The 26,555-nt window shown below is 50.7% G+C and overlaps 2 protein-coding genes across 5 annotated transcripts in view; one reads left to right on the forward strand and one right to left on the reverse strand.

The window, feature by feature from the left end:
- Positions 1-99: 99 nt before the first annotated feature.
- PCSK7 (proprotein convertase subtilisin/kexin type 7) lies at positions 100-25,884 on the reverse strand. Of its 2 annotated transcripts, none has more exons than XM_001502605.5 (17): positions 25,755-25,884; positions 24,076-24,197; positions 23,110-23,589; positions 22,222-22,356; positions 21,450-21,615; positions 20,218-20,308; positions 19,229-19,283; positions 18,506-18,644; positions 17,645-17,745; positions 14,632-14,799; positions 14,069-14,176; positions 13,038-13,140; positions 3,627-3,783; positions 2,995-3,089; positions 2,128-2,221; positions 1,798-1,915; positions 100-1,518 (listed from the first exon to the last, which is right to left on the reverse strand). In XM_001502605.5, exons 3-17 carry the CDS (start codon positions 23,575-23,577, stop codon positions 1,156-1,158), a joined length of 2,361 nt encoding a protein of 786 aa, XP_001502655.2. In that variant the 5' UTR covers positions 23,578-23,589; positions 24,076-24,197; positions 25,755-25,884; the 3' UTR covers positions 100-1,155. The 2 variants fall into 2 exon arrangements, with proteins under 2 accessions (XP_001502655.2, XP_070129765.1); XM_070273664.1 differs by having other exon boundaries at positions 25,590-25,770.
- Positions 25,861-26,555, forward strand: part of RNF214 (ring finger protein 214) — a 39,321-nt gene continuing 38,626 nt past the window's right edge. Inside the window, exon 1 of one of the 3 annotated variants that reach the window (XM_070273665.1) lies at positions 25,861-26,464. The gene's annotated coding sequence lies outside the window, so the exon portion shown is untranslated. The remainder of the gene's footprint in view (positions 26,465-26,555) is intronic. The other 2 variants (XM_023644879.2, XM_023644880.2) reach the window with 2 other exon arrangements.

A 26,555-nucleotide genomic window follows, 5' to 3' on the forward strand; every position in this document is an offset into this window, starting at 1 on the left:
GAGGAGCATGAAGCTCAGGGGTCGAAGGGGAAGAGGAGCAACTTGGCACCTTGCCTTAGCTTTGGGGAGACAGATGAAAGGAGATGGGGAGCAGCAGCATTGTGTGGAAGGCTTTTATTGTGGAAAAGCTGTGCAGAAAAAAAGTCAACAAAATGTTGCTGTGAAAAGAGAAAACCAATTCTTAAGCATTAAAAAAAATTCAAATTGACAACTAGCTCAGAAGAGGGGAGGAGGCCAAGAGTGGGAGGAAGAGCCACAGCCTGTCGGGCAGACAGCTGGCCTCCGGTGGGTAAGGCCATTTCCCTGAGCACTTTGCAGAGGAAGACAGGGTGGTCGCAGGGCGGGAGCGGCCGTGGCTGACAGCTGCCACAGTCCTGCTGCGGACGCCATAGTGAGGCAGCACAGGCCTGGAGAGCCGTGCCCATGCCCAGCTTTGCCAGGAGCATTGTACCGATCCTGCAGGATGAAGGGTGGGGGTGATGGTGAAGGAGTCAGGGGTGTGTTCAAGGTTGGCTTCTGATCAGGGATAATGGAGGCAGCTGCTTTTAGGGCAAATGTGCTGGGCTGAGGGCTGATGCCACACCAGTACATCAGAGGCCCAAGGCTTAGGCAGGAAGGTGAGGGAGAGAGAAGACAAGTTTGCTGTTTTTGGGCCCTGGGTCCTTAGAAGGACAGGCATATCCAGGGACTTTTCCTGGCCTCTACCCCTAAGCCCTCTTCCCAAATGGCCCCAGTGATGTTTCTGTTGAGATGCTCTTCTGGCCATGGCAGGCACCTTCTCACCTATGCACAGGTGAGGGTCCCCACGACTCACACCGCCGGCTTGCCCAGGAGAAAGGAGGACGGAGGCCTGCCCAAAGGGGGAGGTGATCCCTCGTCCAAGACCTTCGCACCAAAATCTCCTGTTTGGTTGGAAGAAGATCCAGTGGCTGTGGCCACACTGTTCTGTGTCACCATTCTTTTGCTACTTGTACCTGAAGAAGGCCCTTGCCCTCCGTGAGCGTACTCAGAGGGGGCTCTTTAGGCCTCTGGGCTCCAGATGTAAGCATCAGGACTGCCTTTCCCAGAACTCCCGGGACTTTAGAGCAGCTTTCCAAGCTTCCCCAAATTTGGGAAGGAGGAGCCTGCCCCATGTTGAGTCTGTCAGGCCCTGGGTCAGCAAATCTGTTCCTCCTTCCCCTGCAACAGGTCGGGGGGAAGGTGCTGAGGAGGGCAGTCCAGGGCACTCCTGTGCTGGCACAGCCAGTCCCGCTGACCCAGCAAGTCTGGGGTAAGGAGACTAGAGGTGGCGGGAGGGCCCTCCTGCTCTGTCTCCACTCCGTCTGGATCCTTGCTGTTGCAAAGTGGCACCGATTCTAGTTCTGTCCCCTCTTCCCTGGCTTTTCGGCTTCCTTGGGGCTGGTGGCAGGGTCCACTCCTACAAATTGGGTGAGAGGCCACATTCCTCTGGCTCAAGTATATTTCCAGCATGTAGTAAATTGTCCAGAAGACGGTAAAACAGCCCACCAGCACCAGGGTCTGAGGAAAAGTCAAACACCTATGTTAGGGATGGTTTCCCAAAGCCTGCAGCCCTTTCAGCCCAGAACAAGGAGCTCAGAAAGTCTCTCTCCTTCTAGGGACGGCCCCTCCCACCCAAACCACTCCCCCAGCGCACACAGGAACGCTGAGAGTTAGCCAGTAGACGGGGACCCAGGTCTTCCCGACCCCTTCTTCCCCAGGTCACCTCGAGTATCCCACTAAGGACTAAACCCCCCAGCACACTCCTGCCTGCCTGTAGCGTGAGTCTTGGTGCTGTACCTTGAGGGTGTTAGGGGTGATGGTGTAGCCATCTTCCTCAGGAATTTTCAGCCCAGGAGGGCAGGGCAGAGTGAAGCCGTCATGCAGGTATTTCCCACTCATGGCACTTTCCAGTAGCCTGTGGAGAGGAAGAGAGAAGACGCCCTACTGAACGTGGTTCCTCTACCACCTGCCCTCACCCATCCTCCCACTTTGCAGCTGAAGAGAGGGACGCCCCTCAGAAGAAAGGGGAGGGGTGCACTGTGGCTTCCCAGGAAGGTGGAGCTCCCTAAGTGGAGCTTCCCCCACCCCATGAGTTGCCTTCCCGCTGACACACATAGCTATACCTACCTTTGTCTGTCCCTGATGTCTACTGGACTCCACACAGAGCCATATAGGGTCAGCTGCCATTGCCGGAGGACGCCAGTCTGGAACGTCTCATCTCCTAAAGCAGCAAGCCGTGCAGTCCGTGAGCCATGCTCCTCTGTCAGCCATGCACACAGCAGATGCCGTGCCCACCCCGTCACCCAGGGACCCGACCATGTGGTCTGCTGCAGTAGTTGTCTGTGTCCCCCTGACCCCAGGTGCTGAGGGTGTGCCTCACGGGGTACCCTTAGGACGGAAACGGGGAGGTTGAAAGGTGGTATTCCGCAGCACAGAAGTTTTGCCTTTATCTCTTTCATATTTTAGGGTTCCATTTGGGGTTTTGCTTGAGGAAAAAAAAAAATGTCCTCTCCTAAATTAAAGAAAGGTTTGAAAAGCACTGGTCTAGTGAATACCTAACTTGACTGGAAGTTGGGAGGGTTGGGTTCAATTTCCAGTCTCCTCACTGAAATACTGTGTGACCTTCAGCAAGTCACTTCAAACCTCCTCAATTTTTCAAAAAAAAAAATGGTGAAAATTAGTCCTGCCCTTACCTGCCTACCAGGGCTGGCCGAAGGATGGTTATATGTGAAAGGACTTGAAATGTGGTTTCAACAAGGAATTTTTGTTGCTATCCTGAGGAAAAATGCATCAGTCACTTCTCCAAGGAATATGAGAGGTAGTATAAATGAACAATTTTAGATTTCAGTGCCCATTTCTTGGCATCTACCCTCATGGTCCAATGGCAACCCTATGTATTCCACATGGGACAATTTCTGTGGGGACTCTGAGAGGCAGAGGGCCCAGATGACAATCAGGAGAGGCAGGGCCCTGAGGAGGGGCAGGCAGGCTCACCTATATCCCTGATAACGAGTCTGTAAGTCCCTTTTGCTCTTTCCCCCCAGCATCGCACAGTGGAGAAGGTCCAATCCTCGAAGCCACCGGGATCCCTGAAAGAACAGAGGAGAAGACTTGGAAGGAGGGAACAGGGAGCTGACCGATTTGCCCGGAAACGTTGTTTTCTTGCTGTAGTGGCCACGAAATCGTAGCCATTGGGGAGGGTGCCCTGAGGGGTATGCACATGCTGTCCCCTGCCCCTGGGAGCTCACAGGATTAGGGGTTGTGTCAATGTGCTGCAGTGGAAAAAGCAAATGTGCAGAGAGTACAGGCCTGGGAGCAGATAGATCTAGGTTTATTGTTACTTTCTCAGGCACTTACTGGCTCTGTGACCTGTCTCCTCCTTTGTAAAAGGAAGTTACAAAGTCTCCTCTGCACGGTTCTTCCAAGGATCAGAGAAACTACACCTAAAGTATGGTGCTTAGCACATTGAAGCACCTGAACAGAGCACATAATGAGTAGCTTCCAGCTGCCGAGGTCAGCCAGCGCCACGGCAGTGCAGGAGAGTGTCGGTGTCTACTTCTGTATCTTTTCCTTAAAAAGGCCCCTGTTGCAAAGAGAGCTCAGAAGGAATGGGCGGGTGTACGTACGAGTCCATGCTGCGGGGAGCGCCGACAAGGGACATCATGCCACTGGGGCAAAACAGTTTTAGTTCCAAGCTGCCACGTCGTGGATGAGTGATGGAGACTGTCACTGCCACATGCTCCAGGGTCTTCAGTCCCGACATCTCCAGGTCCATCCTGCTGACTGTAGGAAGTCAGTCTGGGCAGCTGGGAAACCAGCCCCATAAACACTTACGCCCTCACTTCATGCCAACATACACAAAGGTACATACCACTGAAACCACACACAAATACCTATGGCAACCCTAACCGGGACCTAGTGCACACTGGGAAATACAATGCAGTTGCTGCTTTCAAGGAGTTCACAATCTAGTTAGAGTCTAGTTGGGAAGACAACACATACCTGAGACACAATATATGATCCAAACAGGGCAACTTTACTCATTCATTCATCCAAAAAATAATTTCCTGAGTATCTCCTACATTTCAGGCACTGTACTAGATGCTGGGAATATAAAGACTAGTAGACATGGTCTCTGCCTTCTGCCTGCAGGTGGGAAATGACATGGTATGAGGTATACATAACTGAGACTAGAACAGAGATTGAGCACCCAGCAGTGAGACACACTCTGAAGAAGAAAACAAATAGACTGGTAGAGAGGGTTGGTAGAAGGTATTCTAGATGGGGAAACGGCATGTGCAAAGGCAGAGGTGGAAATGAACAAGTTTCATATTGAAGGCAATACAGAATTTTTTTAAAAACTACTGAAGTGAACAAACTTCAGGGAAATTATGCTGAATGAAAAAAGTCAACATCAAAAGAATATATAGTACAAGACTTCACTTAGTAATATTCATGAATAATGTAACTGTAGAGATGGAGAACAGATGAGTGGTTGCCAGGCATTAGGGGTAGGGCAGAGGGGATGAGTGTGGCCATAAAGGGGTGACACAAAGGAGTTTTGTGGGGAGGGTGTGGTTCCAGATCTTGATCTTGGTTGTGGCGGTGGTTATGCAAGGCTACACATGTGGTAAAACTGCACTCACATAAACATACACACACACACACACACAAATATGAGTGCATGTCTGATGAAATCTGAATAAGCCTTATGGATTGTACCAATGTCATTTTCTTGGTTTTGATATTGTACTATAATTGTTTAAGACATTAACATTGGGAGAAGGACTTCTCATTGGCACAGGACTTCTCTGAACATTTCTTTGTAACCTCCTGTAAATCTACAATTATTTCAAAATAAAAAGTTAAAAAAAAACCCAAACTACTGAAGACTCAATTGGGGAGTATTAAGAAATTAGGTTGCAATGAGAAATGATTTTCTCTAAATCACCTTTTCTTCTATTACTTCACTCTAATGACGCCTTCATTTTATAGACGAAGAAGCTCAGAGAGGTGCTGAACACAGAGGCAGGGACCCAGGTTGGGAAGGGCTTTAAAATCTTTATTTTAAAGAAGTAACTGAGAGCTATTATAGATTACTGAGCGAGCATGGAGGTAGGATGAATTGGAATAGGAAGGAAGAAACAGGTGACAGGAGGCCAGCTAAAACGCTACTGCCTTGTTCTTGGGGTGAGGCAGTGTAAGTTGGGGTAACTATGACTGAAAAAGAAAGAGGAAAGGAGAGGCACAAACTTTCTGTGACACCGCTTTCTGTCCTCCCGTGTCCAGGTGCCGACTGGCCTCGTGCTCAGTCTCCCTCTCCCTGCATCCACAGAAGAGTGCCACCCCCATGATCCACGACACCAGCTTTCACGAGGACCACCTCTCTGCCATCATAACCTCCATTTCATTATCTCCTCAACTCCAAAGACCTTTCTCCATCCCATGTCAGCACTCACTTCCATGACCAGACCTTGGGCCTCATCATTATCTGGGACTGCTTCACTTCTGAATGGTTTAGTAACTTTCCTCGTGGTTTTTATTATATAAGCAATACAAATTAATTGAAGACAAATTAGAAAAGTAGTTGAGCAAAAATGAAAACAAGAAAGCCCCTACAATTCCTGATAACATGCTGGTAAATATCCATCCAGACCTATCTCGGCGTATGTATGTGTGCCTGTGTGTATTTTCTTTAATTCCATCGTCAATCCTTCAACGCCAATGTCCCAGCTTCTCTGAAAGCAATCTCCTGTCCTTCCACTTTCCCCACTCCCTTCTTGACCCTTTCTCTTTCTTGCTCCTCCAGAAGCCCACCAAGCTCCTCTTCCTCACAGGCTGAGACCCCACAGCTTGTCTCTCCAGCAGTCCGCTGTGTACATGCTCAAACTCCCTAAGCTTTCCTTTCTTTCATGGTAGCTAGCTGGCAAAAGTCCAACACCGGACCAGCACAATTATCCATCTTCTCAGCTGGATCTTCTTGCTTACATCTTTCCTACTACAAGTGAAACACAAAAATAAATAAACCCTTTCGCAACTCTTCACTTCCTTCCACCTACCACTGTTAAAAAAGAGCGTGGGCCCTGGAGCCATCCAGCCTGGGTTTGAATTCCAGCTCTGCCATTCACTAGCTATGAGAATTGGATTAGTTTCCTTATCTGTAAAATGGGGAGAGTAATAGTACCTACTGCACAGAGTTCATAGGAGAATTGAATTACTTAATATATGTAAAATGCTTAGAACAGTACCTAGTAAATATTATTATATAAATATTAGATATTACTCCTTTTCTTTACCATTAAACTTCTTGAAAAAGATGTCAATATTCACTCTCTTTACTTCTTACCCTTCCATTCATCCTGAACATATTTTTCTTCCTATCAAAATAGTATAGTCCACATGGTTTTAAAAGTGAAGTTGGTTCTGGAGTGTTTATAATGTAAACAAGCTATTCCCTGCCCCGGGATACCTGGATCATCACCTTTGTGATCCACTCCCCAGAAGAAAATACTTTTTATTGCCTGTAGTTGTTTTCTTCTGGGATCTGCCTTCATGTTCCTAAATAACAAACCTGTATGACTATTTCATGGTTTATCAGTTTGAGACATGATTACTGCCTTCCTATCTTGCAGATAAGGATTTAACGCCATGCCCGTGCCTTCTCCCTGCTTTGCCCTCCTCTCCATCTTCTCAAAAATAATCACATCACATTTTTCTACTAGATCAATATTTTTTTTACCCTACAATGACCTTATAAATATTACAGGGAATTTTCCAAGCAGTGTACAATGATCATATTTCATTTTCTGAACAATTTGCTGTTTTAAATAATTGTCCTGTTTTTTGGTTTAACTTAAATTCATGTCTCTATCACTACTCCTTCTCAAACTGCACAAAAGAACCACATAGCCTCTCTAAATACTATTTTTTCAAACAAACAAGTCAGGGGCTCCCTCAATGCCATTTTCCCTGTGAAGACTCTCTCCGGAACCTTCTACCCCGTTGCTCTCTGCTGCACTGCTCTGGGTTGGCCCTTCCTTTACCTCTCACTTGGGCTTTCGCCTCCCCTCGCTCTCCCCTCCCCTCCTTCCTCCCTTTCCTTTCCTTCTCTTGGTTTCCCCTTCACTGTAGAGGAGTTTCAGACAAATGGAGCATGAAAAAGACTCGCATGTCTGAAATCATCCTTCCTCTACCTTCCTAGAGATCATCAGTTAGGCTGGGTTTTATGGACTGAAAATACTTTTCCTCAGAATTTGGAAGGTGTTTGGAGGAGCTTTTTCAAATGGCCAGTGATCACTATTATCACCAAAACCCAGATGGGAGCTCTAACCGTGGGGGAAGCTTTTCAGCTGGTGGGCTTCCCTAAAGCTAATCAGCCAGGACTCGACTGTCCCATGGAGGACCCCGACATATCAGTATCTCTGCCTTTTGATGAGGGGTCACTCCATTTCTCCAGAGAGGACCTCCCAATCTCCTGGCTGCCAGTGCCTCAGGATCTGAGCAGCTGGCTTGGTAGGCAGGGTCTCCCTCTCTCAGAACACTCCCTGTCTCTCACTTCCTGCTGTACCTGGGGTCCTTGGCTCTGGAGAACAAACTTCCCCCAACTGCTGCCCCGATAAGGAAGGGGCCATCAGCTGGCTGCTAAGGATGGGAGAAGGTACCCGGGAGTCTACCTTTTAATTGATCCTTATTTTTAGTCTCATACCTCATCTCTGTCTTCTGTAGTATATGGGGCCTCCGAGTCCTGAGCCCTGGGGATTCTGTGGCATGAACGGGCTTGTTTCTTAGGATCACCCCTGCAGGTATCTGGTATGCAATTTGCTTAGCCCTGCTCACTTTTCCATTCATTTTGCATCTTCCAAAAATGTGATGAAATCTCTCCTGTGCCGTAGTCTCCTCTCTCATTCTCTTTGTCCTTGTGCTTATACCATTTTTATTCTTTTATTCTTATTTTGGTGAGGTTTTGGGAGAAATGAAAGCAGAAATAAAAGCACATGTTCCATCTGCCATCTTTAACCAGAAAGCTTCTCCTTTCCCCATTAATTATTCAACCACCTGCAATCTAGCTTTTACCCATATATACATTGAAACAATGTATTCTTCTCAAGGTCACCAATGGCCTCTTTGATAAACCTTCTGATGCTCTTCAGTCCTTGTCTACTTGTCCTCTCTCACGGAAACTGTCCTAGAGTCTTGCAACTCTATCCTCCTGATTCTCTCCTACCTCTCAGGCCATCTCTTCTCAGTTTTCTTCAGAGGCTCCTTCCCTCTGTCCCCTCCCGAACTGTTAGGCTGAGTCCCAGGTCTTCTTCTATCCTCGGTCTACCCACCAATCCTGGTGATCTCATTCTTTCCCAGACCTTTTTCTTCCATTTTCATGCTGATGACTACTAAATCACCACCTCCAGTCTACACCTTCAACCTTATTTACTCAACTGCTTTCTGGCTACAAGCTTTAGAGGTGGCACGGAAGTCTCAAACACAGCATACTCAAAATTCTCTTCCTCCGTTCTCCACACACCATGGCCCTTGCTCAAATCTGCTCTTCCTTCCTTCTCAATCTCTTCTGATGGTATCACCATCTAATCAGTTGCCCAAGCTAAAAACTTGGAAATCTTCTTACATATAAAAAATATACAATATTTTATTTATATAAATATATAATGTATATTTATAGGTGCACTTGTATATATAAATTTTTATTATAGAGAACTTCAGACATACAAAAGTAGAGAGAAGAGATGTTCTCAACACCTAACTTCAATAATAATTTATATATGGCCAATCTTGTTTCACTGATGATTCTCTCTTCTTCCCCTTCCCAGATTCCTTTGACGGAATCCCCAGGCATCATATCATCTCACCAGTAAAGATTTTAGTATGTATCTCTAAAGGATAAGGCCTTGGGACTGTCTTTGACTGCTCTCCTTCTCCCTTACTGCTAACATCAAATGGTGACAATTTATCTCGAAGGCTTCACACAGACTTTCAAGATAAAGTCCAAACTCCTTACCATGGCTCGTGCGGTTCTATCTGGCCCTGCCACCTGAAGTTTCAGGTTTTCCTCTGTCCCTCACACCCCATGCTCCAGCCACACCCCGTGACTTGCAGCTCCTTGAAGACACCCTCGACTCTATACATGTTGCTCCCGCTGCCCGGATGTCCCTTCCCTCACCTCTTCTCCTGGCTAGCTTATAAGCTGAAGCTCAGGTCAGCTACCAGTTTCTTTGAGAACCTTCTTCTGTCTTCCCTGGTGGCAGGAGGCGCCTCTCCTCTGACACCTGTGTCATGTCTGTCACAGGGCTTATAACACCATGCTCTGCCTGCAGGCTGCACTGTCACTGCTGCCAGCCTGTAAGCTCTCTGAGGGCAGGAATCGTGTCTAATCTATGAATCCCTAGAACGTAATACAGCGCCTGGGCAGAGGCAGGTCTCACATATTTGTAGAACGAATGAATGAGTCAATCAAGAGACATTTCAGAGCAATAAATGAAAGACTAAATTGCAGGGGAAAGGATAGGGGCAGACCTGGAGAGAAGCAAGCCTACAGAGGGATTGAAAACTCCAGAGTTTCAAGTTTGGAAGCCTAGGGAACAGTAATGGCACTGCCAGAAATGGGAGAAACTTGGAAAGCAAGCTGGTTTTTGAGAGGTGAAAATGAAAGCTAAAAATTCTGTACATGTTAAATGTAATGTATTGGCAGAATATCTAGGAATAGAAAGATGAAGGAAAATATTCATGGCATAGTTGGAGGAGAGCATTAACACGGCAGAGAAGGGGCCTACAGAGAGTAAGTGACATGTTACAGAATATTATACAACAGGATGGAATCCAAAAAGGGCCTTGTGAGTGCTGGTCTGTGTTTGGACGTGTACACAGTGGCATGCCACGTGCATTTCTTATTGGTGTGCAGGGACTTGGGTGGCCAACGATGTGAGAACACTTGAATATTTTACTAGAATTAAATGAGTTAATACCTTAAATGATTTAATACTTAGAACAGTGCTTGGCACATAAAAAAGCACTCAAGTTTAGTTGATGATCATCATCTTATTATTAATATTTGGCCTTTGGTAAGTTGGAGTCTTTTTCAACTCTCACCCTCTGGCCAGAAGGTCCCAGGGCTTTCTTTGCCCATAATCTTGTGGAAGCTATGAAGATCTCTACCCTTCTCACTGGTAAGGAATCAGAATAAGAGATTTCCATCCGGGAATCATTTGTGGTGGGGTGGTAGCTGCAGTTATAAACACAGCTGCGCTGTGGAGGAAGAAAATGTGGAGGGAGGATAAGGAACCACGGACTGAGTCTTAGAAGACACTCGTGGTTGGGAGTAGTGAGAAGAGCAAACAAAAGGAACAAGGACCTCATGCAGAGAAGCCAGAGGCCGCAATGGAGCAAAGGTCACAGAAGCTAGAGGAGGAGAGGGGCTGCCACAAAGGCTCGTTCATAGGGTCAGAGCAACCAGAAAGTTGAGAAGGATGAACTTGGAACTAGCCCCTGGGTCTGGCCAGGAAAGGGCACTGTGAGTAACGAAGGAAGTCCTCAGTGGTAGAGACAGTGTGTGATAAAAGCGAGCAATTGCTTTAGTTAATTCATTTGAAAAGGTTACAGGTTGAAGGGTGGCAGGGACTTTGCTTCCTAATAGGTGAACCGAGGATGCTGGAAGGCAGACGGAAGAATCAGTGGAGATGGAAAGACTGGGTTGGAGAGGGAAGATGTGGAGAAGTGAAGGGACGGGATTCATTGCACAGACACAGAGTTGGCCAGTAAGGATGTAAAGATGAAAGGATAGGTGCGAGTGGTGTTCAGGAATCTTCTGTAAATACACACAGACACACTCTTGTGTTTTACACACTCCTCCAAACCCCACACTCCCTCCTCCCCTCTAGTAGAGATTTCAGAGTCAGAGTCACACCTAAAGGGACCGAGGGACCCCAATCCCTTCTGCCCCATATCTCTGACTGATGGGAGACATTAAAGCCTGCTCTAGAGCTGCATTGCCCAATATGGTAGCCACGAGCCATATGTGGCTGTGTAAACTTAATCATAATAAAATTGAAATTTAGTCTCAGTCATGCTAGCCACATGTTAAATGTTCAAAAGCCTCACAGGGCCAGTGGCCACTGAGTTGAGCAGCACAGATAGAGAACATTTCTATTATTGTGGAAAGTCCTATGGGACACCACGGCTCTGGGCTCCTGGTGGCATTTCACCTCCTCTTCTATTGCAGTGAGGGCAGCTCCCTCCACTTTACAAAAAGGTCACCTTCCAGCCCTCCGGCACTGAATCGCCCAGGTCTTGGTGAGAAAGGTCTACAGCCTGGCTACCGGGGCAGAGGTTTCTGGACTGTCCAGACTGAGTTGCCCGACTCTACATTAACTGGACTCACTTCCTCGACCTCCACGCATGCCCACAAGCTTGTCCCTCTGTCCTGTCTGCTCAGGGGCCGACGGAGTCACAACAGAGGGATGAGACCTTTGCTGACTGCAGAAATCAGCAGCAGTCCTGCTGGCCACCCCCAACTGCTGAGGGCTCCGCCAGCGAAACTCCCAGAGTCCTTACCTCCCTCTGCTTCCTCCTCTCTCCACCATCCCACTTCCCGCTCACCTCCATCCAGGACACTTCGTCCTCCCTTCTCATGCTTCCTAGTGACAAACAAGCAGTTGCCAGACACCTCTACACCTAGGAGGTTGGTCAGACATGCTGGGGCAACGTCCCCTAGTTAGTGGGAAGCAGAGGATGACAAAGCTGGAGAGGACTCCGACCTCTTCTAAGCCAACCCCACATTTGACAGAAGCGACTGTGGGTTACTCTATTACTGAAATGACAGACAGCAGTCCTGAGTGGGAGGGGTAAATTAAAAGGCACACTATCTCCAAGACACGCGCGTGTGAAGCCCGGGGGTTCCGAGCAAACTGCATTCCTGGGAATGTTCCTGCACTTCTCTGCCTTGGCTGATGCTTTATGCCCTTTCCAAGATAGCATTCCTTTTACGGAAAATGTCATGAACTGGGCCCATGGATTTCCTTCCATGTAGAGGGAAACTGGGCAAGTGCTGGACGTGGTTATGGAGAGAGACAGAGGAACTCTTCTTGGTGAAACCTCCACCCAAGGGAAGCCGGCCCTGCCCCTCCCATCTGAGCTCCCTTCTTTGGCCATCCTTCTCTTGTCACTGCTCTGGTCTGATCACCCCCTGGGAGGCCAGGAAAAGTGAGGACGGAGTTCTAGTTTGGGCACAAAATATGACATGCTTCAATCTTCCCAAAAAATAGTGAATAACTGCTTGCCAAAATTCCTCAAGGGAAAAAAAAAATCCCACAGGAGCTGGAGGTAGGGAAAACCGTCACGTGGGAACTCTGGGAAATCTACAGACAGATGATCGTCCAGAACAAGTATTCCAATCCAGCTTCCCTCTTCTCTGGGAAGGGGTTCAATCTCTGTGCTCCACACAAAACCACCTCTCTGACTCACAGACCTTCCCACAATCCCAGTGACCCTGGTGCGATGGAGCCGGGGGCAGAGGATGGACAGCTACAGTCCAGGGAGCCGTCCACATTCTCCTCTGTCCCACCCCCAATAGACCCCATCTGACTCTCTCTGTAACAGACAAGCCTGACAATCAAAAGAAGAAATCCCCAACTCCTATATTTCATCCAAAGCCCACTGGGTTGAAGAGAACTCTCTGGCAAGTTCTTAGCATGGAAGTCAAAGGAACGTCTTTCAACTCTCGCCCAGTCTCGCCAGGTCCCAGTCCCACTCCTCCCACCAGCCTTTCTAATCTTGGCTGCTCAGCAGCTCCTTTCCTCTACTAGTAACTCAGGAGAAAAGTCTGGTTTAAGCAGCCAGGGGACCAGCCAACTCAGAAGCAGCAACATGTCCTAAAATGGTCAAAGAAAGCTCCACAGGTTTGGCCGGAGCTCAGCTCCTAAAGGAAGGGGGCAGAATCGGCAGGGAGGACGGAGGACGAGTTTAACTTCCCCATCACCCCGCCCCAAACCTCAGGCCCAACATTAACCCCCTTTCTGCTGACTACTTACCATTCCACAAGACCTCCAGGGAACGGGGAGACAGCGGAATCGCCTTGTTCTCTTTTAACACGGGGCTGACGTAGGAAGCTAAGTAAGGGACAGATGTCCAGATCTATTAAAGGAAGGGGGGATGGCGGTGAACACACAGGACCGATCCCCCACATACCCCTCCCCCACCCTGTCAACTCGATCAGGGCCCGCTGTCTTTATTTTCTTCTCCTCACCACCTTCCTCCTGCCCTGAGGCTCCTGCTGACACCCTGCAACACTGCCTGTGGCGCTCAATCAAGGAGCCCAAGGAAACGGCTGTGTTCAGCGTGGGAGATGAGAACCAGAGCACCCTGAGAGTCCCGAGCTATACTCAGGTCCCATTTACTCTCTACCAAGACAGAAGTCCCCCTCCTCCTTGGGGGAGATATCCCCAGACCCCCAGCGGATGCCTGAAACCATGGATAGTCCCAAACCCTGTATATACTATGTTTTTTCCTAAATATACATACCTAAGATAAAGTTTAATTTATAAATTAGTTACAGTAAGAGATTAACAACTTACAATAAAATAGGACAATATAACCATATACTGTAATAGAAGTTATGTGAATGTGGTCTCTCCTTCTCTCAAAATATCTTGTTGTTCTGGACTCACCCTTCTTCTTGTGATGACGTGAGATGATAAAACGCCTACGTGATGAGATGTGGTGAGGTGAATGACGTGGCATTGTGACGTGGTGTTAGGCTACTACTGACCTTCTGACGATATGTCGGAAGGAGGATCATCTGCTTTGGAACTGTGCTTGACTGCGGGTAACTGAAACCGCGGAAAGGGAAACCGCGGATAGCGGGGACTACGGTAGTTTGGAGACTTCAATTCTAGTGTTGAGCCTGTGTCTTCATTTGTAAATAAGTATCAGCTGGGATGAGTGTAAATGAAATGAGCGAACACTTATTAAGCACCTACAAGGTGCCAGGCAATGCTGAGGCATTTAGCCACCCCCCGGGTCACCACACACAGGGCTCCCCGCCCTGCCAACACCTGCTCACCTTGGCGGCATTAACGAGTCTCCAGGCATTGAGCAGGCCGAATCCATGCTGGTGGCTGTGGCTGAAGCCTGCCTCGTTGGTGACCCACTCTGCACGGCGATCCTCGTACTGAGAGGACAGAGGTCCTGGTTACTTGGATTCCCAAAGTAATCTCAACACCTACCTCTGGTTTCCTGCCTGCCCTGCTGGCTGATCCAGTCCAGACTCTCCCACTGAGGCTACTAGAAACGGACTCCCCAAGGAAAGCTGGGACAAAAGGTCAAAGCTCCATGATGTTACCACCCCAGTGGCCTGCTTCTAGAGGGAGCCAGGAGTCACAGGCTCCAGAGTAGGGGAGCCCAGCCAGAGCTCTCCTTTGCAGGTAAAATGGCATCAGCTGAAGAGGTACAAATGAGTTTAGGGGGTACCCACATGTGTTCTATACACATGGAACTCTGAAAGGGATTTGGCACCTAACGTTTGGGCCACCTAGAATTTGAAGCCTCTTGATATCAGCAAGTCCTTGGAACTAGAACTCTGGAGTCAGCTGGGCCAGGCCATTTGTCCACCTGCTAGGACCTCACCTGGGTGGCTGTGAAGACAATGATGTGCTGGACATCACGCCACGTGAGGCAAGGCCGCACCTGCAGCATCAGGGCTATCATGCCAGCTGCCAGAGGGGCTGCTGCTGAGGTCCCGGTGTGGCCCTCAGTGCAGCCTGTGCCCTTCTGAAGGTCCCAGTCGGTGGTCACCTGGGCAGTGGAGTGGAGGGGAAGGGGCCAGGTTAGAGACTGAGTTCGAAGGTGCTGTGGAGGGAGGGGAGTAGGCTGGTCCTCAGAACAAGCCTCTCAGATGGGCCCTTCCTCTGAAAGAAGAGCTGAATCTCTGACCAGAGGGAGGCCCACCAGCGGGTCAGGGAAAAGGAGATCCTTCATCCTTCTAGGCCTCACAAGAGAATCTCTGGCAAATTAAGAAAAGGAGAATAAAAATAAAAGAATTACTTAGGAGGGTCTGGTTGTGGGGGGGAAGGAGATGGAGAAACGGGAGAGGCCTTACGAGCAGAGGACAGTTCCCTGATTCCTGCTCCTCTAATAACCCTTTCCCAAATTCTCCACCCCAACCCTCCAACCCCCACAACCATGCTAGACAGAGGAAGTGGTCAGGGGAGCTCCTGGGCCCCAGCTGGAGCTGGGACAACAGTGACAGCACCATTCAAGGAGATCCAACTCGGCAGCTCAGCGATAGGGGCTGGAGTGACATCAGTGCGAACAAGGGGGCGTGTTCCCAGGGAGAGGAACTGCCCCTTGCCCACCCATTGGCTCAGTATGGGATTTGTGTCTACACTGCCTGCCCACCCTGGCCTATGGTGATCAACAGGACAAGCTGCCTCATTGCTGAGCCTGGTGTCCCAGTGTGGTTTCCATGGGTGCCCCCACCTACCTGTGGTTCTGAGGTGGGAGGTGAAGGTAGGGGTGGGGGAAGAGGGGAATCACTTCGGGGGAGAGATGGCATCTGTGGGCAAAAAGTTCTTTTCATGCTCTCATCAACCCTGGAGCCACAAAGGGCTTAGCTGAGGAGGGCCCTGCATAAACCTGCTCCATTCTGTGGCACTTTGGATCTAGCACACGGTGCCAGCGTTAATTCTTTTCTTCCAAATTTCTCTTCTGGGTCAGATAGCAGGGTGGTAACTTCTGCCAAGAGCTGCCCTTTCTCCATTGTACTCACTGCTTCCCTCCCAGCTGTTATAGCAGCTGCCAAGAGATGTAGTTTTCACTCAGACACCATGCACTCCCACAAGAAAAGGGGAAAAAAACTCTCCAAGTTGTAGTCTCAATGAGAGCGGGAAGCCTGGTCCATGCCAGGGTGCAGATTGATTTTTTCCTGTTAAGGAAACAGCCGCGCAGTGACTGATGTGTAGCTGTGAGGCCTGTGAACTTGCCTGTGGTGGGAGGAGCCCCAGGCAGCAAATGGTGGGCAGCACACAGCTCCACACTCTGCCCCCAGCGAGACAGCTCCACCGAGCTTGTCATTGATCAGAAACTGGCAACAGAAGGTTTCCAAGGCCAGGACATCTCAAAGACGGAAAGTTGGCTAAACAGACTCTCTTTTCATATCTGGACCAACTACAGTTGAGATGGAAGGTGGGGTGGGGGTAAGGAGTGGGGCTGAGTTAGGAGGAGGAAAGCCAGGCACCGCATAGCCAGAGTAACACTTAAGCTCGGGCGCCTTCCTGGTCCCGGCAGGGGCTGGCTGAGCTCGTTCTGGACTTCTGCCAGGGCTTGAAGAGCACGGTCCGTTCCTGCTCTTCTTCCTAACCCAGCCTGGCTTGGGGTGGGCGCCCTCTGCACCCAGACCCCTGCCTGCTGAGCGGAGCCCCTCTTGCCCTTTCACCTTAGGCCACTCCCTTTTCTCTTCTCCCTGGGGTTGGGGAGAGGGCTGGGGTCACCTGGCACAGAGCCTTGGAACATTGTGTTGACCAGAAGTCATCTATTGGCAAAACAAAAGTTCAGTTTTGGAAAATGAATTTGACCCAGCAGGAAGACAAAGCAGCCTAATTCTCAATGGCCCCAGAGAGACCTAGACCTCTCAACCGGGCCACTGGGGAAATCCGACACGATCAGCTCCAGCCCAGCTCTTCCCTGGAGACCCCGTCCCCACATCGCTCCTTTATGGGCAGCAGGGGCAGGCAGGCAGCTCCAGGAGGGCAGGCCAGAGACCTGGCTCCAACCTGCTGGGAGGCAGCTAAGCCAGCCAGGCGCAGGCACCAGACCCTGAATTCTTGAAAAGTTTCCCACAGCTTGAGAAGGTCCACTCCCCGCTCCAATCTCTTGTTTGCTATGGCTCCCGTTCTAGCTCCAAGGAAAGAGCTGTGTCTTAGGCTGACAGAGACATTCCCCTGACTCCTTTCCCCTCCCATCCCACAAAGACAACCACTAGCTTTACCCCTGACGAGGAACACGACCAGAACTCACAGTATTTACAGAAGAGCTGAATAGCAGTGGAATGATGATGATGATGATTTTTTTTTTTAAGCCCACAGAAATTAGCCAAAGCCCAAATCTTACCAAAGGAAGACATTTCAAAGAAGTTTTCAATCAATGTGATGCTTAATAGTTCTTAAAATTTTAAAGATAAAAGCCATTCATATAGGGGGCCAGCCTGATGGCATAGTGGTTAAGCTCGGCGCACACCACGCATGTCAGCAGCCCGGGTTCGCGGGTTTGGATCCTGGGCACAGGCCTACACTGCTCATCAGCCATGTTGTGGCAGCAACCCACATGCAAGGTGAAGAAGATGGGCACAGATGTTAGCTCAGGGCCACTCTTCCTCAAGTAAAAAGAGGAAGATTGGCAACAGGTGTTAGCTTAGGGCCAATCTTCCTTGCAAAAAAACCCAACCCCATTCACACAGATTTATTTAGAGTCCTCAGCTCGATTCTTCCAAAAATGGCATACCCTTAGAGACACAGATCTGCTCAGGAAGAAGCAACTGAGGGACAGGATAGGGAGGCAGGGAACAAAGAGAAAGATGGTTGTGCCGCCTGACAGAAGTCTTGTGGGACAGGGGCAGGTAGTAGAGGGCCCAGGAGGCACTCACAATGCTCCGAAGCATCTTGTCCCCACCACTGAAGGTGACCGCCAGCATAGAGGCACACTCCTCTGCATAGAAAGGCATGTGTCCCTCCTCGTCCACAGCACCTGGGCAGAGTAGGGGAAATGGGAGCCGGGATAAGGGTCTGATAACATTAAAGTCATCTTTGGTTATTATCTGGGAGGCCCAGTGCCTCAGAGTGCCCACATGCCTCCCCTGAACGGGCAACCTCAGATGGCAGAGGTATTGTGAGGGCCCCATTAGAGGTGCCCTAATGCCATTCTCTCAATAGGCTCCAGGGTAAACCTTGGGGCATTCCACCTCCACCCCTACTCATCCGTTCACAGGTTCATTTTCCTCAACATTTAGTAATTATCTACTGGAGTTACACACTGTGTGAGACATTGGGGCCATATGGAAACGGCCAGTCCTGATCTCAAGGAGCCGATAATCAGGGAGGAAGTCGGGTTAGTAAATAAACACAACTGGGATGGCAAATGGCATGGTAGGGAGCACAGGAAAAGGGCATTTAATTTAGGCTAGTGGGGTGTCAAGGAGGCTTCAAGCAGGAGGCAAGTGGCCCCTGGGAAGACAGGCCGGAGCAGAGTCCCAACCAGTTGTGGTGGGGGTAGAGGCGGGGTGGGTATCTCCAGATGACGGGTTGAAAGTGTTCCCAGGGTCTGGAGACTTCTAAGGAAGTCCTGAGATCCTCTGAGAGCAGGACTAGTCCCTCCTAACTATCTGAGTCTGAGGAGAAGATCGTGCTCACATTTAGATAGACAAATGGAAGCCAGGGTACACTAAGATACACCGTTCCCTCACCACACCACTGAGTCACACACACACACGTGCACCCCAAGGCGCTACCTATGGTGACTGTGTAGATGGAGTTGGCATAGCCATCGTAGTTGCAGTTGTCATTGTGCTGGCCCCCATTGCCACTGGCCACCACAAAGATGCTCCCGAAGCCCCGGCGGCCAGCCATCACCCCGTGTTGCAAGGCAGCCTGAGGAGCAAAAACGTCAGGGATCAGTTAAGGGGCTCATAGAAAGACCTCTGCCTTCCATACCAGTCACCCTCTCCTCCCTTTCCAGAAAGAAGAAGAAAAAAAGCCCAAAGGCACTGGGCATGGGAGAAACTTAAAGATGGGCTCAAGAAGAGGAGGAAGCTGTTAGTTGCGTAACTGTTTGATGGATGTACTCTGCTTATCAGGGAGGGTGGGGCCAGAAATGGGGAGCTGAGCACAAAATCAAAGGGAAACAATCTCAAAGCACTGTTCATTTCTCTCTAAGAACGCGTGTGCCCCACACTCCCCACCTCCAGGTTAGGAGCAGTCTTCTGAAAGGAGGTGGTAGGTTAGATGGCATAGTTCTGCCACTCAATAATGCTGGTCCCCTAGATGGGGAACTGGGTGGTTGGGACCACATGTGGAGGCTTACTTTTCCCTCTAAGCACTCTTGTATCTTTTGAATTTTTATACTAAGTGTATGTAACTCTCCAGATGCGGTGGGAGAGGGAGCGACTTGTAGCAGTTTTCCAGGAGCTGATTGGTGCCTTAGGTCTCCTAACGTCTTCGTGCAGTTCAGTTACCTTTCCAAGCTGATGGGGGCCATCCACCGTCTTTCCATCATCATCTGGTCCCCAGCTGTTGAGAAATACCCAGAGGGAAGAGGCAGAGCCAGACTGTGGCTGCCCCCCAAGGCCTCTCAGTGCCAGCTGGCCACCCCTCTGCCTGGGCTCTTACTCTCCTCCCAAGGGGTCCAGTTCAGGACTCCCATGATTAAAGGATGTAGGGTTCAAGGGTCTGGCCCTCACTCCAAAGTGGAAAACAGAAGTATGTGCTGAGGTTCTTTCCCTTGGAAGCTTTTCCAGTTTAGGACTACTTTAGCTTGCCCCTAAAAATCTTTTCTCAGGTCCTAGAGAGCAGGAGACAGTACACAGTGGTAGAGAGGGACAGGGGACAACCCCTCTCCTGATCTAGGGACCTAATACTAGGCTTGATGGCAGAGCACCCACGAAGGAAGTATGTAATCTGCGTAAGTTCTTGGGTCTGAGGAGTTCTCTATTCTTTCTCTAAGAGGAAATGCACATTGTGGATGATGTCATGGATTTAAGGGAGGTGCTGGTTAGGGGGAAGAACGAGTGCCATCAATGTCGTGGGGACAGCCCAACCTCAGTTCCTCCTTATCCACCCCAACCTTAACCATGACCTGAAGCTACAGGTGCATTTTTGTGTGCAGGGCAGTGGGAATCGGTGCTGGGCATTCAGCTCAGCTGAGGTTGGGGAGGAACGCCCACCTTCTCCCAGAAGCCTTATAAGTTTACTAAACAAACAAACGGGGCAGGCTGGAGCACTCCTCACGTGGCAACCTGATTACTGGGGTGACCTGGGGCTTAAGAGAGAAGCCAGTGACTGGGGACCTGGAGGAACGAGGGCGGTGGACTTATAGGTGGAAGCCAGTGAGCAGAGCCGTGCTGGGACCTGCCCAGCTCAGCCCATTTTGCTGTTCTTTTGTTGGGGATTCACCCCAGGTGCCCGCGCCTCCTGACCTCTCACCTTGTTCCTGGGTCTGCCTCACCTGCAGCTGTAGATGTCATTGATCTGATAGTGCTTGTTGAACGCCACGGCCTCCATGCTGTCTGTGAGGGGTCCATCCAGTACCCGGATGCCTAGGTAGTGAAGGCCACACAGGTCCTCAATAATGCTGGTCCCCTAGATGGGGAACTGGGTGGTTGGGACCACATGTGGAGACTTACTTTTCCCTCTAAGCACTCTTGTATCTTTTGAATTTTTATACTAAGTGTATGTAACTCTCCAGAAATATTTTTTAATGTAATGCTAAATCTTAGACTTTAAGGCATAGGCTAGAATGCAAGTAGCCAAGGTTCCCTTCTTGTCTGCATCCTTTATCATGTAAAACAGCGGGGCAATGCCTGACACATAAAAGGTGTTCAATAAATGGTACTCATTACCATTATTACTCCCATGGACGCCTAATTTCACCCTCTAAAATGGGGTAAGTCACACCCTGGTGACCATGTCTGGACAAATGGAGCTTTCAGAAGGGCCTTGGGCCCTGGGGATTTCTGGCTCCCTCTGTAGCCTCATTGACAGAGAGGCCTGCTGACCTCTGCTGGAGTGTGAGAGGAATACAGCCAACCCATTCAGTCTGTAGGTTCCAAGCACATGAGGACTCACGGGGAGAACCTCCCCATTCATTCCCTTCACCTTCTGCCTTAATGGACGAAGACTGAGAGGAAAAGGAGCCACAGAACCACGCCTAGCGGGGGCCAGGGCTGCTCAGCTCTCTTGAAAGGATGGAGAACAGACAGTGACCATTGGAAGGGCTGGGAGCTGGAGAGCTGGGAGATGGGACAGGAGCCTCCACAGACATATGAGGTCAAGGAAGAAGGGCAGATGAGAAGGCATTTGGTAAATTATAAACATACAAATATAACATAAATGAGTAAAAGGAGTTATCTTTACAAGGAGTTGGGTCACTGATGGAGCATAACCATGGTAAAAGGGAAGAGGAGACTGAGCAGGTGGGGCTTGAGGCCTCCATCCCATATCAGGCGCATTTCCTCTTTTATCTTTTTATATGGTGGGGTTTGCTGCTAAAAACATGTTTGAAACACCATTGCACTGAAAAAAATCAAGGAACTGATTTGTCCTACAGATGCTGATTATAAGCCTACCCTTTGCTGTGTGCTGTGTGTTGAAGGTGGGTTCAGAATTCGGGGGGAAAGGAGGGCAGAGAATGAAGACTGTCATCACAGGAGAAGCCGACCGCGTGAGACTAGAGGGTACCTGCTATGCGGCTCCCATATGCCACTCCCACCGCACAGAAGCTGTTGTTGGGCACGGCGGCGATCTCTCCTGCACATCGCGTGCCGTGGTGGTTGCCATTCTCCACATCCGGGTGGGGCATGGGGTCAGGGTCATTAGAGTTGAGGTCATAGCTGCCCTCAGGGCTCTGAAACATTGAGGGGGGGGTGACATGGTCACTCACCGGTTATAAGGGGTTCAGGTCTTGGAGCTCAGGGAGAGAGAGCGACTGGGAGTTTGGGGCTCCAAGCCAGGACAACAGGCCCATCTCTCTCTGCAAACCACACAGGATACAAGATATGAAGATAGGACACATTGGAGCAAAACTGAGAAGTGCCACAGCTCTCAGCAAACTTCTCTCTCATCCATTATATAGAAACGTGCCCAGGAGACTGCTCCATGCCTGGGAAACCTGGGACAAAGAGATTTAGAGGTACCAAAGGCCAGGCTATAGAGAGAGGAAGGTGCTCAGAACTTGGGTGGAGAGGGAAGTTGCCTTCAGGGGCCACTCCTTCCTCCCTGGGGCAGGGAGCTGCGATAGGAACCAGGAAGTATCACTGGATCCTCTCCTTGCTGAGGCTGGAGCCACTCCCCATGTCTTAATTGCCAGTCTGGAATGCCGGCTGGGGAAAAGAAGATGAATACCATCCCACCTCCAGGCCCTTCTGTTTGGCATAGTGACCTCTAAGAAAAAGGACAAGCCTGAGGGAATATCAAGAAGGAGGTAGGGAGGGGTTGTTCCAGGGCCACTCACATAGTTGGGTGCAATGTCCTGGATGGTGTGCTCCACACCGTCATCCACTACCACCACGGTCACGCCTTGCCCAGTTACATTGCGCTCCCATACACCTGTCACGTTGATGTCCCTGCCGGGGCTCCGCCGGTTATTCTGTAGGAGAGACAGGGTCAGGAACTGTTCTCAAAGCCTTGAGAATCCAGTGACACACCACAGCCCATAGAGACAAAAGTTGTAGCTAGCAGCCCCTTTTCAGTCTTGGCTGCCATTGAAGAGCCAGATAGAGGGTGTGGACCAGTAGGTCTAGGTGGGGACAGAGCCGAGGAGGAGCAAGTGAGAGCTTTGCCACAACTTAGGTCCCCAGGAAAGCTTGGCATCATTCACAGGCAATAAAGGTGAAATGGTGGCTAGGGTTAAGGGTCAGATAATACAATCATTATGCTACATAATACATATTATATTAACATTATATAATATAAAGTTAGTAGCTAACACTTATAAAGTGTTTACCATGTGTCGGGCACACATATATTAATTCACTTATTCTAACCATAACTCTACGAGATAGGTACTATTACAATCTCCATTTTACAGAGGGGAAAACTGAGACACAGAAAGGTTAAGCAGTTTGCCCAAAGGCACATGCTGGTAAGTGGTGGAGCTGGAACTTGAGCCAGGCAGCCTGGCCCCAGCACCCACACCCCAGCTGCCGTAGTCCACTGGCTCTCTGGAAGTGAGCACAGGGAAGGTGGAGCCCGAAGACCAAACGTGCCACTGAAGCCCACAGAAACGTCTCCTTAGCAAAGGACGGGGGCAGTTGAAGAGTAACACAGGTGAAAGCCCACAAAGGAACTGGATACCTAGAATTTATCCACCTGAAGCTGAACACTGCAGGGCTGGACTCACCAGGTGCCATTGCTGTGGGTACTTGGGGTCATTGAAGTGGACGCTGCGCTTGGCCCGCTTTAGCAGCCTCTGCTCTGAGTGCCAGAGCACAGCTTCATGCCTGGTGAACACAGCCTCCGCCTGCTGCCGGACTGCCTCCACCTGCTGGTCCTGCCAGTGCCCAGCTGGCTGGACGAAGAGGTAGTGCCCCTGGAGCTCCCCGATGCGTCCAGCATTCACCAGCCCTGCTGCTTGGGCCAAGGCATCTGCCTGCTGCTCCAGAGACTCTTCCTCCCCCTCGCCTCCCAGACTGTCCAGATGCACGGCCCAACTTATCCCCCCTGGGCCCTGGGCCCCAGGCCCACCTGCCCCTGCCAGGCCCATGACCCAGGGAAACAGTAAGAAGAGCCCGGCTAACTCAAGCCAGAGGCAGGTGGGCAGGCCCAGGGGGGCATCCAAGTGTGGCACTTTCTGCCTCCCCTTCGGCATCAGAGCAGCAGGCTGCAGACAAAGAGAAAGGACACCAGAGATAAAAGTGCTGATAACTGCAGGAATCTGAGAGGGAGACCGAGCCATCAACGTATTACACCTGGAAACCTCCAATCTGCTCCTTTGAAATTATTCAACATTTGATCCTCTCTTTTTATTCACATTTATCCCTGACCAACAGGGATAAGCCCCCAGATCAGGTGTGGACCAGTACTAACCCCAGTGGATACCTCCATGGCACGACGGGCCAATCCCCATCTCCCCAGATGATCAAGCAGAATGGCAAGCTGCTAACAGGCCCCATGCTGCTCTTTCCCACTGTTGCCATGAGAAGGGCTCAAAAGTCGTATCACTCCCGCAAGTTACTGGCAGAATCATGACTATTCTTTAGAAGAGATCCTCCTCCCTTATTTAGAGGGAACATAAACCTTTCCCCAGCTGCCTTCTCAGTCCAGTTGTCCTCAGGGCTAACTCCCCCCAGTGGGGCCCCATTCTCACCTGGACTGTGTGTGAGGTCGAGCTCCTGGTCTGGCTAACCACCTCACGCTCATTTTGTGCCAATTGAGAAAAGGCATCACTTTCGCTGCGAGGAGTGTTCACTCTGAGCACAGACTGCAGACCTGTGGGCCCCAAGAAAAGAAGAAATGGTGTCCTCTCAAACCCAGTGGAGCAAGCAGAACTAGGCCAGGAACTCCAGGACCTGAGACCAAAGAAACTGGCCAAGGACCAAAGATCATTTCCAGGGATCTCTCATAGGTCACAGACTGGAACAGAACTGGTAGGGTAAGCCAAATCAGTACAAAAACCCAGAAACACTACTTCTTGTCCGAACCATCACGCCACCCTCTTTCCTTTTTTCCCTAGAGGCCTAGAAGAGGGCTCGAACCATTACCAAAAGCGTCTCTTGAAAAGTAGGTAGTACTGTTTTCTAGAAGTCCAGGCGGCAGCTAACTTCCTGATTCCTGTACCTCTGCAGGACGCTAGGGGAAGTAAGAGGAGGCAGGAGGTGGGGGAGACAGGGAAAACCCGAGAACGCAAACAAAACCGAACAGGTGTAAAGGGCAAGTGAGCAACTGAGAGAGAAGAAATGAGTGGAACCCAGCACTCAAGGGCTTTCCTTAGTCACTAGCTAGGGTGGTTGGCTTGGAAGTGCGGGCTCAGGCTCCAAACCCAGCACTGCCATACCTGGTTTGCTAGAAGGGCCAAATTAGAACTGGTGGGCAACCATGGGGACAGGGACAGGTGACTGGGTGGCAGAATATGTGTGTATTTATCGGTGGCTGGCCTCCTTCAGAAGCATCTGCTCTCTACTGATGTCACCCTGAGGCAGGGCTTAGTACCCACACACAAGCCCAAATGAATCCGACTCAAAACATTACAGGAAAATGGGTATTTTACCGAAGTCTCTTTGGAAAGAGAAAAAGGGAATTTACACCACTTAAAACTTCCCTCCAAAAGTCTGCATTCCACATCTTCTCTCTTTTCCTCTTAGGTTCCCGGGCATATTCCCTCTCAAATTCCTCCCTGCCCTGCAGCCTCCACTGTCACGAGATATTCGGATGTCTTTCCCAGTCTGCATAACTCATTAAGCAAAACAAAATCTTGTTAAATGGCCAGATAAAGACCCGTCTAGGCAGGCTCCTTCCAGCTCAGTAGATCTCACAGATTTCCCTAAAAGAAACCTGACCACCACTTCCTCCTTTCCCTCTGGCAGAGCAGTACTTTACCCCCCACCCCAGGCTTCTGGGAAAGAACCTTAAATACCCCCTGAAAGCAGATCTCAACCCAACCCAAGGGCTAAGCTATCTTTACAGATCTTAGGTGCCAAGGGAGAAGAGGAATCCTATGGGCAGACCAGAGTCTAGGATTCTGCTCCCAAGAGACTGTCCATCTCGCAGCCGCTACACTCTGCTCCTAGAACCCTGATGCATCTACGGGTCAGCTTCATTGATTTCCTCCTCCCGGGCCTCGACTGTCCCGTGCATGTGCCCCCCCTCCTCAGAGGGACTCACACTATCCTGGAATCCAAGAGCCCGGTGCCCCGTCTCCCTTGGGCACCTCCACGCCAGGACCGAAAGCGCCCTCTGGGCAGCTCCCTCATCCTCAGACACCGGCTGCCCCCACTTCTGGGCCACTCGGACTTTCAATGCCCCGCCGCCACCGAGTTCCCAACTCACCCGCCCGGCCGCAGCTGCTGCCGCCGCCTCCCTGCGGAAACTCGCGGCTTCCCGGGAGCCCGAGGAGCCAGTGACAGTAGCATCACTTCCGCCCGGCGGCGCAGCCAATCAGCGGCGGGTCCCCCGGCCGGGCCGACGGGCGGGGAGCAGCCGGCGCTAGGGGGCCGGCTCCTCCAAGCATCCTCTGCCGGGACAGAAGCGTGCGGGTGTGGTGGGCTTTCCTCGTGGCGTCTCGGCGCCCCGAGTTCTCTGGGCATCTTCTAGAGGGGCCCTCTCCCCAGAGGGGACCGTCTTCTCCCTCATGGCGTCCTCTGGAGAGGGCATCTCGGTTGCGACCTTTAAAAACACCTCATTCCTCTTCTCCCTCTGACCGCCATGGCCCCGACTCTCCCTGTAATCTTCCTAGAGGGGCTCCTCCCACCGCCAGGTCTCCTTCGTTCTGGCAGCGGCATCTCCCTTCTTCCCTGCGCCGGGGGAGAGACAACTTGGGTCTTAGGAGGGCTTCCGCCGCGTCCCGGCCCCTCGACGATGCCAGCTCTGGCCGCCAGAGGGCGCCGTCGGGGGCGGCCGGGGCCACCGCGGCCTCTCCTCTTCGGGCCGAGCCTCGCCCCCTCCGCTCGTGCCGCCGGAAGTGGGAGGTGTCGCGCGCGGGCCGGGCTCGACCCCTCCCCCAGGCTCGGCCTCCCCCTCCCCCCGCTCCGCCCGCTCAGGTGCGTCCCGTCCCTCCCCCCTTGCCTCCCGGGGGCGCGGCGCGGGAGGGTGTGCGGGGCGGCGCGGGCCGGGGCTGTGGCGCGCTGGGCC

Source organism: Equus caballus, chromosome 7 (assembly GCF_041296265.1).
Source record: "Equus caballus isolate H_3958 breed thoroughbred chromosome 7, TB-T2T, whole genome shotgun sequence".
Lineage (NCBI taxonomy): Eukaryota > Metazoa > Chordata > Mammalia > Perissodactyla > Equidae > Equus > Equus caballus.